This window comes from Neovison vison, chromosome 12 (assembly GCF_020171115.1).
Source record: "Neovison vison isolate M4711 chromosome 12, ASM_NN_V1, whole genome shotgun sequence".
NCBI lineage: Eukaryota > Metazoa > Chordata > Mammalia > Carnivora > Mustelidae > Neogale > Neogale vison.
Window position 1 is genome coordinate 296,412 of NC_058102.1, and position 13,644 is coordinate 310,055.

The 13,644-nt window shown below is 56.8% G+C and overlaps 1 protein-coding gene across 2 annotated transcripts; it reads right to left on the reverse strand.

Moving 5' to 3' along the window:
• Positions 1-53: 53 nt before the first annotated feature.
• Positions 54-13,563, reverse strand: NCAPH2 (non-SMC condensin II complex subunit H2). Of its 2 annotated transcripts, none has more exons than XM_044229448.1 (20): positions 13,343-13,563; positions 7,604-7,705; positions 4,975-5,030; positions 4,781-4,865; positions 4,635-4,703; positions 4,428-4,507; positions 4,210-4,343; positions 3,863-3,943; positions 3,287-3,417; positions 2,335-2,397; positions 1,981-2,047; positions 1,684-1,791; positions 1,531-1,584; positions 1,303-1,373; positions 1,133-1,223; positions 970-1,038; positions 820-875; positions 639-740; positions 393-542; positions 54-327 (listed from the first exon to the last, which is right to left on the reverse strand). In XM_044229448.1, the coding sequence occupies exons 1-20, from the start codon at positions 13,448-13,450 to the stop codon at positions 187-189; spliced, it is 1,818 nt and encodes a 605-aa protein (XP_044085383.1). In that variant the 5' UTR covers positions 13,451-13,563; the 3' UTR covers positions 54-186. The 2 variants fall into 2 exon arrangements, with proteins under 2 accessions (XP_044085383.1, XP_044085382.1); XM_044229447.1 differs by having other exon boundaries at positions 970-1,041.
• Between the last annotated feature and the right edge of the window lie 81 nt (positions 13,564-13,644).

Genomic DNA, 13,644 nt, shown 5'->3' on the forward strand with positions numbered 1-13,644 from the left:
GGCACGGGCAGCCCTTTCCCTGCACAGAGCAGGAGTTTAAGTTCCTTTAAGGGTTAGGTGGGATGGCAACACCATTTTATTCGGCTGGGCCAGCCAGGAAACAAGGGTAGAGTGAGCCAATTGCGTGCCCAGCACCCAGGAGGGATGGACCTCCAGAGCCCACCCGTCAGGCTCAAAGCTCCGCACTCAGGGCTGGGCCATGGAGGGGGCAGCGTAGGTCTGGAAGCGCTTGTGGGCCCGTTGGTGTGTGAGCAGTCTCAGGGACATGGTGTCCACGGCCGCCTCCAGCCCCGGCTGCTGGGTGATCTCCACCGTGTGGTCGTTGGCCTGTAGGGATGAGGCGTCAGCGGCGTCGGGGCCCACTTCCCTCCCAGGCTCCCCAGGCCACTCACCAGCTGCAGGGACGCCAGCATTGAGCGACACACCTCGAAGGCAGGCTGGCCAGCTACGAGCTCCGCAAAGGGACACCACTGGTTGAGCTGGCTGAACCTGGACACTACCTGGTCCCCGTAAGTATGGATGTCAAAGGGCACGTGCTGTTCCTGAAAGGAGAAGGGACACGGTCCTGGGGCAAAACCAAGGCAGGCCGCAGGGGAGTCCCCACTTCTCAGCCCAGAGAACTTGGCCCAGCCCCTCACCTGCTCTTGGAGCAGGGGCTGGAGAGTATCCTCCCAGTCCCTGATGCGCTGGCTCAGCTCTGTCTCCTGGACAAACTTCTGAGAGGTGGCGATGAAGAGCTCCTAGGGGGGACCAGGGAGCTGCCTCCTTCTGTGCAGGGGCCCCTCACCCAGCAACCCGCCAGCTCTCACTCAGACTTACCACATTCCTTCGGACCAGCTCCTCATAGCTCAGGGATGCTGGCATGGCCTCTGCCTCTGGAAAAGAGGCAACTATGAGCTGATGGGGCCATGGGCCACACCCTTCCTCCCTCTCGTGGCCCCCCGGCCAGCAGGCCCCTCTCAGACCTACCCAGGTCAGCAGCTTCCCCAGGCTTTGCCTCCTGAGGCTCTGCATACTCCTCAGGCTCGAGAAAGTCATCTGCTGGCAGACAGAGAAGCCCCAGCAGGAGGCAGGTTTGCTGGCAGTGGACGCTGAACCCCCCCAACCCGGGCCCATCCCAGCAGGCCCCCACCTGCCGTCCCGAGATCCTCCAGAGAATCCTCCAGCTGGTCCTCCACAGGCCACAGCCCTTCCTCCGGCCTCGGCAGCCACCGCTCAGTCATCTGTGCAGAGAGCACCTATGAGGGGCACTGCTGTCCCCACTAGGGGCCTCGTGGGGTCCAGACAAAGGCCCGCACTGACCTCCCTCCTCTGCAGCTTCCGGAGAGTCTCCAACTGCTCCTTCACATGCTTCCAGTACAGGACCTCCATGTCTGCACACAAAGACCTCGTGAGGGGGCTCCCAGGTCCTGCCCAGGCACTCCCAGTCCACCTAGAGCCTTGGGCAGCCCCCAGGCCAAGGGCAGGCAGGCAAAATACGGCACAGAACCACTGCTCCTCAGAAGGGCACGCTCACAACTCTGACCTCACCTGCAAAGGACGGGCCCTTTCGCCGGGGCCTCCTGCTGTCGGCGTGGTCAGCATCTTCAAGAGAATTTGGTCAGCGGGAACCAAGCCAAGTCCCTGCAGGCTATACCTGGACCCTCCCGCCCTGGCCCAGCCCCCCTACCCCCCCCCACTCACAGGCAGCCAGGTACCACTGGTGGAAGTCCTGCAGCTTGGCGGCACCCTTCCTCTTGCGCTTCTGTCCTGGAACCTCCTCCACGCAGGGGGGCACGGAGAAAGGCCTACCTGGGGGCACGAGCACAGCTTGGGGCCCTGGGGCAGGCTACAGCACCCACACGCTCCAGGAGCAACTGCACCAGGGAGCACAGTCCCCACCAGGCTCCTAACGGGTACAGAGCCCACCCTCACCAACTACGGGTGCTCCAGAGAGCCCGTCCACAGACGCCCAAGGGAGGTGTCCCTCTACCCAATTACCTTTCTTGAAAGGCTTAGAGTCCAGGGAGTCAAAGGGGTCCAGGCTCTGCCAGGGGTCTGGAGTCTCCTGAGCACAGAGCACAAGCAGACACTGCAGGGGGCGGGGGGCACTGGGGATGCCCACCCTCCCTCAAAAGCCCACTGAGTGCAGTGACAGCCAGAGAAGGGCTAGCCACTTTCAATCCAGAACCCAAGGGGGACACACCAGAGAGGGAGGTGCCCCAGAGCGGCGGAAGAGGTGACTTTAATTTCTGGAGGAAGGAAGATTTCTCACAAGAGACCCAGCAGGGGTGAAGGCAGGGGAGCCTCAGCACCACCTCCCTGGCGTGGGGTCTGAGCCCCACTACCCCTCACCTTCACCAGGGACGCTGGCTGCTGTCGCTCCTGTAGCACACACCGACCAGGCTGGGCAGCGCTCTGCAAAGAAACAGCCCATGGATCCGTCTCTCCCTCCTCCACCCAAGACTCCGGCAACCCAGCAGCTGTGCTCCGGGGCCAGACGTCAAGAGCCCTGTAGGGACCCTCTGAGGGCAAACAAAACTCTAGGAAAAATTGTAGAACATATAAACTAGTAAACTAGTGGTCATGGGGTACTTCTATTTTTCTTTAAGAAAAAAATAAGATAGGGCGCCTGGGTAGCTCAGTGGGTTAAGCCTCTGCCTTCGGCTCGGGTCATGATCTCAGGGTCCGGGGATCGAGCCCCGCATCGGGCTCTCTGCTCAGCGGGGAGCCTGCTTCCCCCTCTCTCTCTGCCCGATGCTCTGCCTACTTGTGATCTCTGTCAAATAAGTAAATAAAATCTAAAAAAAAAAAAAGAAAAGAAAAAAGAAGATAAACATGATACATCTACCAATCAAAATCAACAAATATTAACATTTTCTCCTCTGTGCATCGGTTTCTCAGCTCGAAGCTGAAACACAAAGCTGACCTTGGATGGTGGAAGGAAGCTGCCAAAACCTTGGAGCCCATTCCCTCCTGCAAGCCTGACCTCGAAGAGTCAGCTTTGGAAACCAGCAGCCGTCCTTGGTGGGAGCTACGGACACCACGGGGCTTGGACCCTGAAGCCCAGCTCCTTCCCGAGGAGCCGCAGCTGTTCTGCTCAGGAAGAGGGATCAGCGCTGCCCTAAAGGGCTGGGTGCAAAGGCAGGTCGAAGGCTGTCTGGAGGGTGCACCCACAGCCGCAGTGTGCAAGGACCAGACGGAAGGAACAGAGCGCGAAGCCCACAGTGCTGCCTGTCCCATCTAAGTGTGGGCAAGCTTGCCCAGCTGATGGCTCGAGCTTTGCAGGCCTCTGTCAGGGTCCTACCTGCTGCGGGCTCCTGGCTTCCGGGGGCTCCTGAGGGGCCTCGGGGGCTGTGGCCTCAGGGAGCTCTGCTGCCTCCTCTGCGCCCTCATCCTCACCACCACCTTCAGGCATTGGGCCTTCTGGAGAGGCACCTGAGCAGGGGAGGAAGACACCAGACAGGAGGTGGGGGGCCACCCCTGGCCAACACCCAGGAGAACCTGCGAGGCCCTTCCCTCACCCAGCCTCATTCATCAGACCCAGAGAAAGTAGCTGGGCATTTCCCACTCTTCTCGTCATGCCCCTCTGTTCTGTTTGGCTCCTTTTACTTTTAGCAATTTTCCTCCTGAAATGCTGCCATCTGTGCTTGCCCAGAGAGGAAGGGTAGATCCAAACCTCACAGGCTCAAGAATGGTCAGAGGGCAGTCATGAAACCAAATGGGCCACGGTGGGGAGGGAGGCCGAGGCCTGGGCACAAAGAAGCCAGGCTTCCTTGCTCCCCACACCTCACCCCTGGGGCAGCTGAGCAGAGCCCCGTGCAGAGCCCCATGCCCCCCACCTCCCACCCCCACTGCAAGTCCACACGTCCTCTCTCCTCACTGGACTCCGGGGAGACACCGAGCACAGGGACAGGACCGCACGCAGCAACTTCCATTGGCTGCTCTTCAGCCCTCTCAGCCTCTGGGGAAGATGGGGGATGGGACAGGGTCAGCCCTCGCCCTCCCCCAGGAGGTCCCTCCCAAGGGCTGGGCAGGAAGAGCAGAGACCTGGCACAGGACTCAGGCACCCCGGGGCTGAGCCAGCTATGGCCAAAGCCGGGACAGAGGGGAACTGCACCAACAGACCCATCTTCAGTGCAGGTGCCTGGGGAGAGAGGTGGGACCAAGGCTGGCAGGCACAGGCACAGGGGACCCTTCCTTCCCAAGCCCCCACATCCAAGCCCTCACCCTTCCGGTTCCTCGGCAGCAGGGTCTCCACTGGGGAGATGCCGACTGGCTCCAACATGAAGGCTCCCCTGGGGTGGGGGGTGCATGTATTCATCCTGAAATCCTTCCGGCTGGCTAGGACCTCCCCCTGACAGCTGTGCAGGCAGAAACAGCCAATGCAGAGACCCTCTCGCGGGGCCTCTTCCCTTCTCTGCCCTCCGCCAGGCTCAGGCCCGTACCTGTACAGCGGGCTGACGTTCTTCTCCATCTCATGAGGGGCCACGAGGGCCATGGGCAGGAGAGGGACAATGAGGACCTCCTGCGTGGAGGCCAAGAGTGGGTGAGCCACAGGTCCCGGGGGCTCCAGGTGGGGAACCCACGTGGGAGGACGCCTTCCCACAGCCCCTGCAGCTCAGTGCAGCCCCTACAGGAGGAGGGGCACTCACACGGAGGGGCAGGTCAGTCCTCAGATCCACATTAGCACGCGAGTCAGGGAGGTCATCCAGCGACAGGAACTGCGGGGAGACAGAGCTCAGGAGCAGCGCTGGGCAAGTGTGCAGGGGGTAGTGGTCAGGCAGCCAAGAACTCTCACCTGGTCCTCCACCTCCTGGGCAGCCATGGAGCTGGTGTCTCCCCTGGCCCCATTTTCCCGCACCGAGGAGAGCTGCTTGTCCCGCCTGAGAGAGAACCAATGCACGGACGTCTGGGAGGCTGCACGGGCCTCCCCTGAGCTACATGCGGGGCAGACACACAGGCCTCCACCTCCGGGCTCAGACCAGTACTCACTTCTTGCCAGAGATGAAGTCGAGAGCCTGGTAGACCAGCGAGTAGAGGTACTCCACCTGGGGACCAGAAGCAGCCAGTGAGGAGTGGAAAGAAAAGCCCGGCCCAGATGTTCCAGGGCCCTCCCCAGAGCACACAGACAAGCCTGTACACAGAAAAGCCAAAACTTCCAGCCCAAGTCCTGCCGATGTGGCTGCCGGAAAGACTTCTCCAGTCCAACCAGAGTGTCTCATCAGTCGGGGCCCTCTCCTCTTCCTCTGTCCCCACACTCCCAGCAGCCCTGCTGGCCTTCACGCCCCACACACCGGCCTGCGTGCGGCCCACAAGCCCATCCCCGTGCTGACCCCGCCCAGCACCCAGAGCTGGCTCCTTTCCCTCCCGCAGGTGTGGGCCACCGGTGCCCCACCTCCAGGAGCCCCAGCCACAACCTGTGGGACCCCACCACGATGGGGAGGCTCAGCATTTCTGAGATGCTGGCCAGCAGGGTGTGCGCGTGGGCCGCCTCTGGACCATTCCTTCTGCAGTAACAGCGCCCAAGAGCACACACTCTCTCTTCTTGGTCCTGCCTTTTTTTTTTTTTTTCCTGTTTTCCCACCAACAGATGTTCACTGCACATCTTTTATGTATGGGGCCTGGCACCAGGCACTGGACACAGTGCTGAGCACAACGGATGGCAGCCACAACACACGCGCCCCGCTTATCGGGGTTAATAAACGTGAAATTTTTGAAGTGTTTGCCACATATATCTGTGTTCATGCTTCATGCCATCTGGCCTGTCCGAAGCAGGTATCAGAGCTGTTCCCATTTCAAAGGAGAACGAACCAGGAGGGAGAAAGTCGCCGGGATCAGGGGTAGGTCCCGGATGTGCGGCCAGGGGTGTGAGTCTCAGGCTGTGTGACCTAATCTGCACCCACTAGCTACATGTGGCTTTACCAATTTAAACTTAAGATTAATGAAGTTAATGAAACTCAACATTCCTCCGTCACACTGACCACATTTCAAGGGCCTGGCGCCACAGGTCACTAGTACTCACCAGCGGCCCAGATCACAGAACGGCTCCATCGTTCCGAAAAGTCCTACTGGACGCTCCTGACCCCCCACACCTTCCAGACTTCACTGCCGACACGTCCCTGCACCTGCCCTACCGCACACCCACGCATCTGTCTGTCACCTCCCATCTTGTGCAAAGCTGGCTGCGGACACTCCTTCTCAGCACAAATGCAGGACGTAGGATTCTGATTTAATGGGATTATCTAGGACCAAAACTAGCGAGATATTAAACTGTTTTGATAACTTCTGCTGCCCAGAGGTAAATCTACTGGGTCCTATGCAAGTTAAGCGCAAATGCAGATCGATCGCTCGCCCGTCCCTAGCTGGGACCCCGGTATACACGTCCCAACGCTTACCTCCTGTGCTCCTTTTCTCCTCCCACCCACCCACTGAACCGCCAATTCTGGATCCAGGCTGTCACCCACTTCTTGCTCCTCCGCCAGGGCTGGCTAAGCGCCGCTGGAGGAAACGCACACGACCAGCAGGACGCACGGAGCCCCACGGACGGCCGCGTTCAGTCTTGTCTGCGTTCCCCTCAGGAGGCTTTCACCGAATTTCACTCTCCAAATTTCCTACCCAGGAGCTGATTCTCAGTAACTGACTTTTATTCTGTTATGAAAACTGGGGCCTTAGGCAGGAACTCTCCAAATGCCTGTGTCCAACTTCTCTACATCAATACTGACTTCTCCCTCTGGACTCCCGAGACGGAGCCTAACAGCCCACGGCCCTGACCCACTCCTGAACGGTCTCTACCAGGATCGTATGTCATCTGCCACCCCTCCCGCCCTCTCACCCTTCAGCTCTGTGTGTTCAATCCTGGCTGTCACTAAGAACACTTTGAGAAATCCTGGTAGCTACCCACTGCCCGGTGCTGTATCACCAGGCCAGGCAGGGGCAGCTGGGAACGAGGTGCATTACGGCGGGGTGGAGGGCCGCTGCTTTGCTGACTGCCCATCCTTGACCCCCTCCCTGTAACCTCTCCCACAAGGGGTCATGTGGTGCCTTCTCACCTCTCCCACCCCACAGTCTCCCCTCCTCTCACTAAAACCCCTGGTGACCTTCCAATTACAGACCCACTACACACATGAAAACCTTTCCTGTGAGGGTCAATTCACTACATTCAACAATTTTGGTCTTTTTTTTCTTCCCCTTTAAAATTCTCTACATCTCTGACTCCCAGACGTTTTTTAAATTTGCCTTGCTCTGACTTCCTTCTGGTGGACACGTCCTAAATACTGGTTTTTCTCAAGGTGTTCCCTTCATTCAGCTCTTCCTCTTATTCTACAACACAGTTTCTGGGCTTCGGGACTGACATTCTAGACGGGCTAACTCTTTGCTGCGGGGGGCTCTTGTGCACACCGCCAGCGGGCCAGCGTTAGCAGCAGCCCTGCAGTATCAATCCAAGCTTGGTCCTCAATTACAACCGTTCTGATTATGAGCCTAAGCCGAGCTCTAAGGCAGTGCGGAACTGGGGAGACAGCAGGCGCTGGCGAAGCAGGGAACAGACAGGGACGAGCCTGCCACCTGCCCCAGCAGGACAGTGAACCTCAGTCCATGAGACCCGCAGCCAGGCGGTGCCCACCTTCTTACTGTAGACACAGGCAGACCCCTGGATCAACAGCGCTGCCTCAATGAAGTTCATTGTGGTTTTCCCTTCGTCAAAAGAGATGCAGATTTGGTCCAGCTGCAAGACACAAGACCAGGCATTGGGAAGCTGACATCTGTGTATGCTGCCCCCCCAGAGCCCACCCAGCACCCAGCCTGCAGGGCCTGATCACCCTCAGAGCACTGGCTCCGCTTGGGGCTCTCTGGTTGTCTTTTTTTTTTTTTTCATTTTGGGAGGGGAGGGGCAGCGTTTTGGAAAAGGAGGCCCCTGGAGTCTGTCAGCCACCAACAGCTAGAGGGGCACAGCAGTTCCCTTCTGGAGGGCCGGCAGCGCACCGCACCGAACCCACCCAAGTCCAGGCTGGCTCGGACAGAATCAGGCAGGAAGACCCCTCACCCAGAGGGGAGACAGACACAAATCACTGGGGTCTAAATCCTCTGAGCAGAAACTAAGGAACCAATTCCAAGCGAATCCTCGTCCTTCTTCTGCAACCCGACCGCCCACCCCCACCAGACTCCCCTGAGCCCCAGCTCCTACCACCTCTTAAATGTCCGTGGTCCACAGACCATAGGCCGACAATTCCCAAACCATCTACAGCAGCGCGTTCTCCTTTGCCACAGCGCGGTGCTTAGGGCCACCCCAAGACAGCTAAATGTCCGCAAGCTTTTTATCTCCACACGCAACCCAGGGGCTCTCCACAACAGAGCCCCTCTCCGGCACGCCGCTCAGCAAACAGCACTCTGAAGCCCCAATACGTTTTTCCAAGCTCTTCGCCTCTGCTTTCCATCTGCCTGGAATACGGCTCCCAGCTGTGCCAGTGTGAACAGTCCCGCAGGGTAGCTCTCCCGCCCCGGGCTTCGCCCCACCCTGTGAGGGCCAATTCCAGCCTCCACCTCAGGGCCAGAAGCTAGTGTCCAATAAATGTCTGATGAACTGAGAAGTGCTGCCATTGGAGCTGAGCCTGGAAGACACTCCCTAGGCAGATGAAGGCCGTGGCCTTCTAGGAAGAGCAACCGCTCCCACAAAGGCCGTCAGCAGACCTGGGATCCAACTAGCAAGGAAAACGAGCATTAGTCCAAAACGCAGGGTGTGCTGGAGAGCAAGGTCAGACTTTAGGCACTATGGGGGCCCAAAGAAGGAGGAGTCTGGCGGGACACTTCCACGAGGCCACTTCTACTAATTCTTGAAGGACAGAGCAAGTTTTTCAGGTCACTGGAGGAACACGCCAGTCTGAAAGAGTGCAGAGCATTCTGGAAAAGTGAACGGGTTTTCCTGAAAGGACAGATCTGAAAGAGAGGGCAGCTGAGTCACCCAGGCCCTGAACTGCAGAAGTGGCCCTTTTCTTCTCAGGCTGGGCTCACCCACTTGTAGGACCTCACACTCCACTGGCATCTGAACAACTCCTAAATGCATGCTCCAGTCTGGGCCTCCCGTCTAAGCCTAAACCTGTATGTCCAACTACCTTCTTCAAACACCGTTTGGATGTCTTAACCAAAATTCACACTGGACAGGTCCACACTGACCCCCAGATATCCCCGCAAGCACCGTCCACGGATCTGCAAATCTTAGCTCCTCCCTGTCTTCTCTCGCTTCCCCCGTTCAGGCCATGCTGCATCCCCTGCATTTCCATGCTCCAGCCTAACCCGTCTGCTCCTCTTCACACTGACCACCAGTCAGCTCCACCTCTTGCCTGGACCCCGGCACGGACTGGATTCTTTCCGCCCTTTACTCCCCTCCACCCTCCTCTTCACAAGCAGGTGCATGTCGGGAGACACAAGGCAGATTACATCCCTCCACTCAGAACCTTAATGGCTTTCTGCCCCTCTTAGGGAAAAAACCCAAATTCTACAGAGAACCTCGCATGCTAACCAGCTTCCTCTCCAGTTGCCCCCCCTCCCCTACTCACTACAGAGCGGTCACACTGTCCCTCTCCATGGTCGCCCTTGGAGCCAAGCACTCTCCCACCTCAGAACCTTGGGACATGCTTCAGCTCTCCGTGACTGGCCAACTCCCTTCACCCAGACTCCTCCTGGAGCCCTCAACGTTCCTTCTGAATCTCTCGTCGGTCTGTTTCACACAAAGACACAGTGAGGAGGGGGCCCCCACTCTGCCACCCACTAGCTAGGACTTCGAGTCCCTCTCTCTCTTTTTTTTTTTTTTTTTGAGAGAGAGAGAGAGAGATAGATCACAAGCAGGCAGAGAGGCAGGCAGAAGGGGAAGCAGGCTCCCTGCTGAGCAGAGAGCCCGATGTGGGGCTCGATCCCAGGACCCTGAGATCATGACCTGAGCTGAAGGCAGAGGCTTAACCCACTGAGCCCCCCAGGCGCCCCTCGAGCCCCTCTCTTAACCTCTCTGTAGAACTAACACCTGTTCCAACTCTGCGTGCTTACTTCCTTAGGATCCATCCTCCCAGAAGGGGGAAGCAGGGACTACTGTTTCCTTGCCACTATTTCTGAGTTTGACACGATTCTTGGCTACAACAGACACTCAACAACAATGAACAAATAAACGGATGGAAAAGAAGAGCAACATAGTAAGATTTGTTAAAATTTTTTTAGAAAAGAACTTCCTAGTAGCTGCATGGAAAATGAAAAGAAGGGTAAGGACAAAAGTAGAAGCAGGGAAATCAGGACTTCGGAGGGCAGAGAAGGTCCGCAAGAGCAAACACAGAAGCACGGAGCGGGGCGTGGCCGGCTGGCTGTTAGCAGAGCGGGCGACTCTCCATCTCAGGGTTGTAACTTCAAGCCCCACTCCGGGTATAGAGATTACTTAAAAATGATTAAAAAACAAAATCTTTCGGTGGCCAGGACGGCTCAGTGTCAGACTGAGTGCTGAGAGTCCAATTCTTGGCTTCAGCTCAAGTCATGAACTTGGGGTTCTAAGACTGAACCACGCATCGGGCCCCACACGGAGTATGGGGTCTGCTGGAGATTCTCGCTCTCTCCCTCTGCCCCTCCTCCCTACGTGTTCTCTCTCTGAAAAAAAAGTTTAAAACTTAAATATTAAAAAATAAAAAATTTTAAAAATCTTTAGAAGGAAGGAAGGAGCAGACCAAGCCGGGAAGCAGATTTACCAGGCATCACCAAGCAGCCTGCTCACTGTGGATACCTGAACCCGTAACAGCCCCACCCAGCACAATTCTCTGAATTTTTTTTTAGATTTTTTTTTTTTTTTATCAGAGAGAGAGGGAGGGGGAGACTCAGACAGAATGGCAGACAGAGGCAGAGGGAGAAGCAGGCTCCCTGCCGAGCAAAGAGCCCGATGTGAGACTCGATCCCAGGACGCTGGGATCATGACCTGAGCCGAAGGCAGCTGCCCAACCAACTGAGCCACCTTTTTAGCAACCTATGTGTCCAAGCAGAGGAGGCAGATCAATAGATCAAGGATTCATTCAACAAACACACACTCTGTGTATACCATGTGCCAGGCATTCTATTATGCAAAGGGAACAGAATGCACACACGGTTCCTGCCCTAGCAGAACTGACATTCTAGAGTGGAAAGACCACAAACAAGTGAACAAGTTAAGGAATAACTGAGACACAGGACGATGTCCTGACGTACTGACGTAAAGGATGAAGGGATTAGTTGCAAAAAGAACTAAAGAAAGAATATTCCAGGGGCACCTCGGTGGCTCAGTCGTTAAGTGTCTGCTTCGGCTCAGATCATGATGCCAGGGTTCTGGGATCAAGCCCCGCATCAGGCTCCCTGCTCAATGGGAAGCCTGCTTCTCCCTCTCCTGCTCCCCCTGCTTGTGTTGCCTCTCTTGCTGTGTCTCTCTCTGTCAAATAAATAAATAAAATCTTAAGAAAAAAAAAAAAAGAAGAAGAAGAAAGAGTATTCCCCAGTGGAGGCAGAAATTATAAAGACCCTGGGTCAAGAATGAGCTTCGGGGCGCCTTAGAGCATGCGACTCTTGATCTCAGGGTTGTGAATTCAAGCCCCAGGCTGGGTACAGAGATTCCTTAAAAATAACAATAACATTGGGGCGCCTGGGTGGCTCAGTGGTTTAAGCCTCTGCCTTCAGCTCGGGTCATGATCTCAGGGTCCTGGGATCGAGCCCCACATCGGGCTCTCTGCTCGGCAGGGAGCCTGCTTCCCCCTCTCTCTCTGCCTACTTGTGATCTCTCTCGGTCTATCAAATAAATAAATAAAAATCTTTAAAAAATAAAAAAATTTTAAAAAATAACAATAACAACAATAATAATACTACATAAATTTCCTTATTAAAAAAAAAAAAAAAAAAAAAAAAAAAGAATAAGTTCCAGAGTTGTGGGTTGATTGGCTTGAAAGAACAAGTGGAGAGAAGCCCAAGATGAGGCCAAAACAGTCAGCAAGGCCAGATTCAAAAAAGGTGGTTTGTACTCTCTGCTGAGTGCAGCAGAAAGCCCCCGAGGGGTGACAGGACACCACAGCAGCTGAGTGTCACACTTTCTACTGGATGGACCATGAACCGGATGGGGCCAAAACAGCTGTAAGGAGCCTGGGAAGGAAGGTTTTACATGAATCTGAGGTAAAGAACAGATGAATTCAAGTAAAATTCTGGGGGTGTAACAGACAGAATCCATGGGTGAACGGGGTGTGAAACACAGGGTTTCAGCAGAGCAGCTCTTAGCTCTCACCTTCCGTTGGTCAGCAGTGCTATTTACCGGGACTAGAAGACTGATTTAGGCAGGATATCCACTTTATTTTTTTTCCTAACATTTTATTTATTTGAGAAAGGGCATGAGTTGGGGGTGAGGGGGATGCAGAGGGAGAGGGAGCAGACTCCCCACTCAGCAGGGAGCCTGATGCGGGGCTCATCCCAGGACCCTGAAATCCTCATTAATGGATTGAGCCACGCAGGCGCCCCAGGAGCTCTAAGTTAACGTATTAAATCTGAGACGCTTGCATGGAACATCGAAGTAGAATGTCAAGAGTAACTGGACAGAAAATAAGTTCAAAGAAAAGGTCTGGGGTGGAGATATGAACTGAGAGTTATCCTCATACACCTAAAACTTAAAATCATGGAAGTAAGTTTAGGGGAGATATGTAAGAAGCTGCTGGCCCAGGGCTTGCCCAGAGGAGCTCAACATACAGAGTGGACAAGCAAATAACTTGGGGAAAAAATCAGAGCAGGTAAACCTGTTCCAAAAAGAGAGGGTGGAGCCCGACAAAAGCTGCTGGGCCGAGCAAGGCCACATTTCTAGCGCCCCTTGGATCTGGCAGGACGGACGTCACCGCTGATACGGATGAGCGCGGCCCAGACGGGCTGCGGAGGGACAGCGATGTGCTCAAATGGAGCCCGCTGCTCGTTCCGAGGCCTGCACTCGGCTGCGCGGTCCGAAGACAGACCACGTGCTGACGGCAGCTTGAAGCCGGCTGGAAACCCCACGGAGAAAAACCCCTCTTCACCCGCGATCCAGCTCTCTCAAACACGCGAGCACGCGCCAAGCTCTGCTCCGCCCGGAGACGAGCACTGGTCGCCACCCGCTAACCCCATTTCTCGGCTCGCGCACGGGCAGCGACCTGGGCCGACGACCCCGGACTGATTTCCAGACGCCGAGGCGGAGCTGCGAAAAAGGAAAGCCACCAGCCCGAGCGCGAGCGCGCCCAGAGCGCGGGCACCACAGCCCAGGAGGCGGGGCGCGGCCGGCCCGCAGCCCCCGGCCCGCCGCCCCGCCTCGCGGCCCCGCCCGCCCGCCCGTCCCGCGCCACTCCCCCGGGGCCGCGCTCACCTCCTCCAGATACTCGCCCAGCTGGGCCGCCACGTCCACCTCCCAGTTCTTAGTGAGGTCGCGGATGGGCTGCAGCAGGTGGGCGAAGCGCGCCTCCACGTCCTCCATGTCCGGGAGGGGCCGCGGCGGCCCGGGGACCGCAGGAGCGTCTTCCAGGGGAGCCAGCGTCCTCAGCCCGCCACTAGCTCTGGCGCCATTTTCCTGTTCCCGCCCAGGGAAAAAACGTCGCCCGCGCCGCCGCGCGCACATCTATGACGCACGCGGCCCGAGCCGGGGAGGACGCCCCGGGCGCCGCGCGCCGC

Coding starts and splice junctions, on each gene's coding strand:
- NCAPH2 (XM_044229447.1), bottom strand. CDS start 13,450: ATGGAGGACGTGGAGGCGCGCTTCGCCCACCTGCTGCAGCCCATCCGC. Junction 3,418..3,862: donor CGGTGTCTCCCCGGAGTCCA/GTGAGGAGAGAG, acceptor TCCCCTGCTCAG/GTGCCTCTCCAGAAGGCCCA. Junction 1,374..1,530: donor AAAGGGCCCGTCCTTTGCAG/GTGAGGTCAGAG, acceptor CTTTGTGTGCAG/ACATGGAGGTCCTGTACTGG.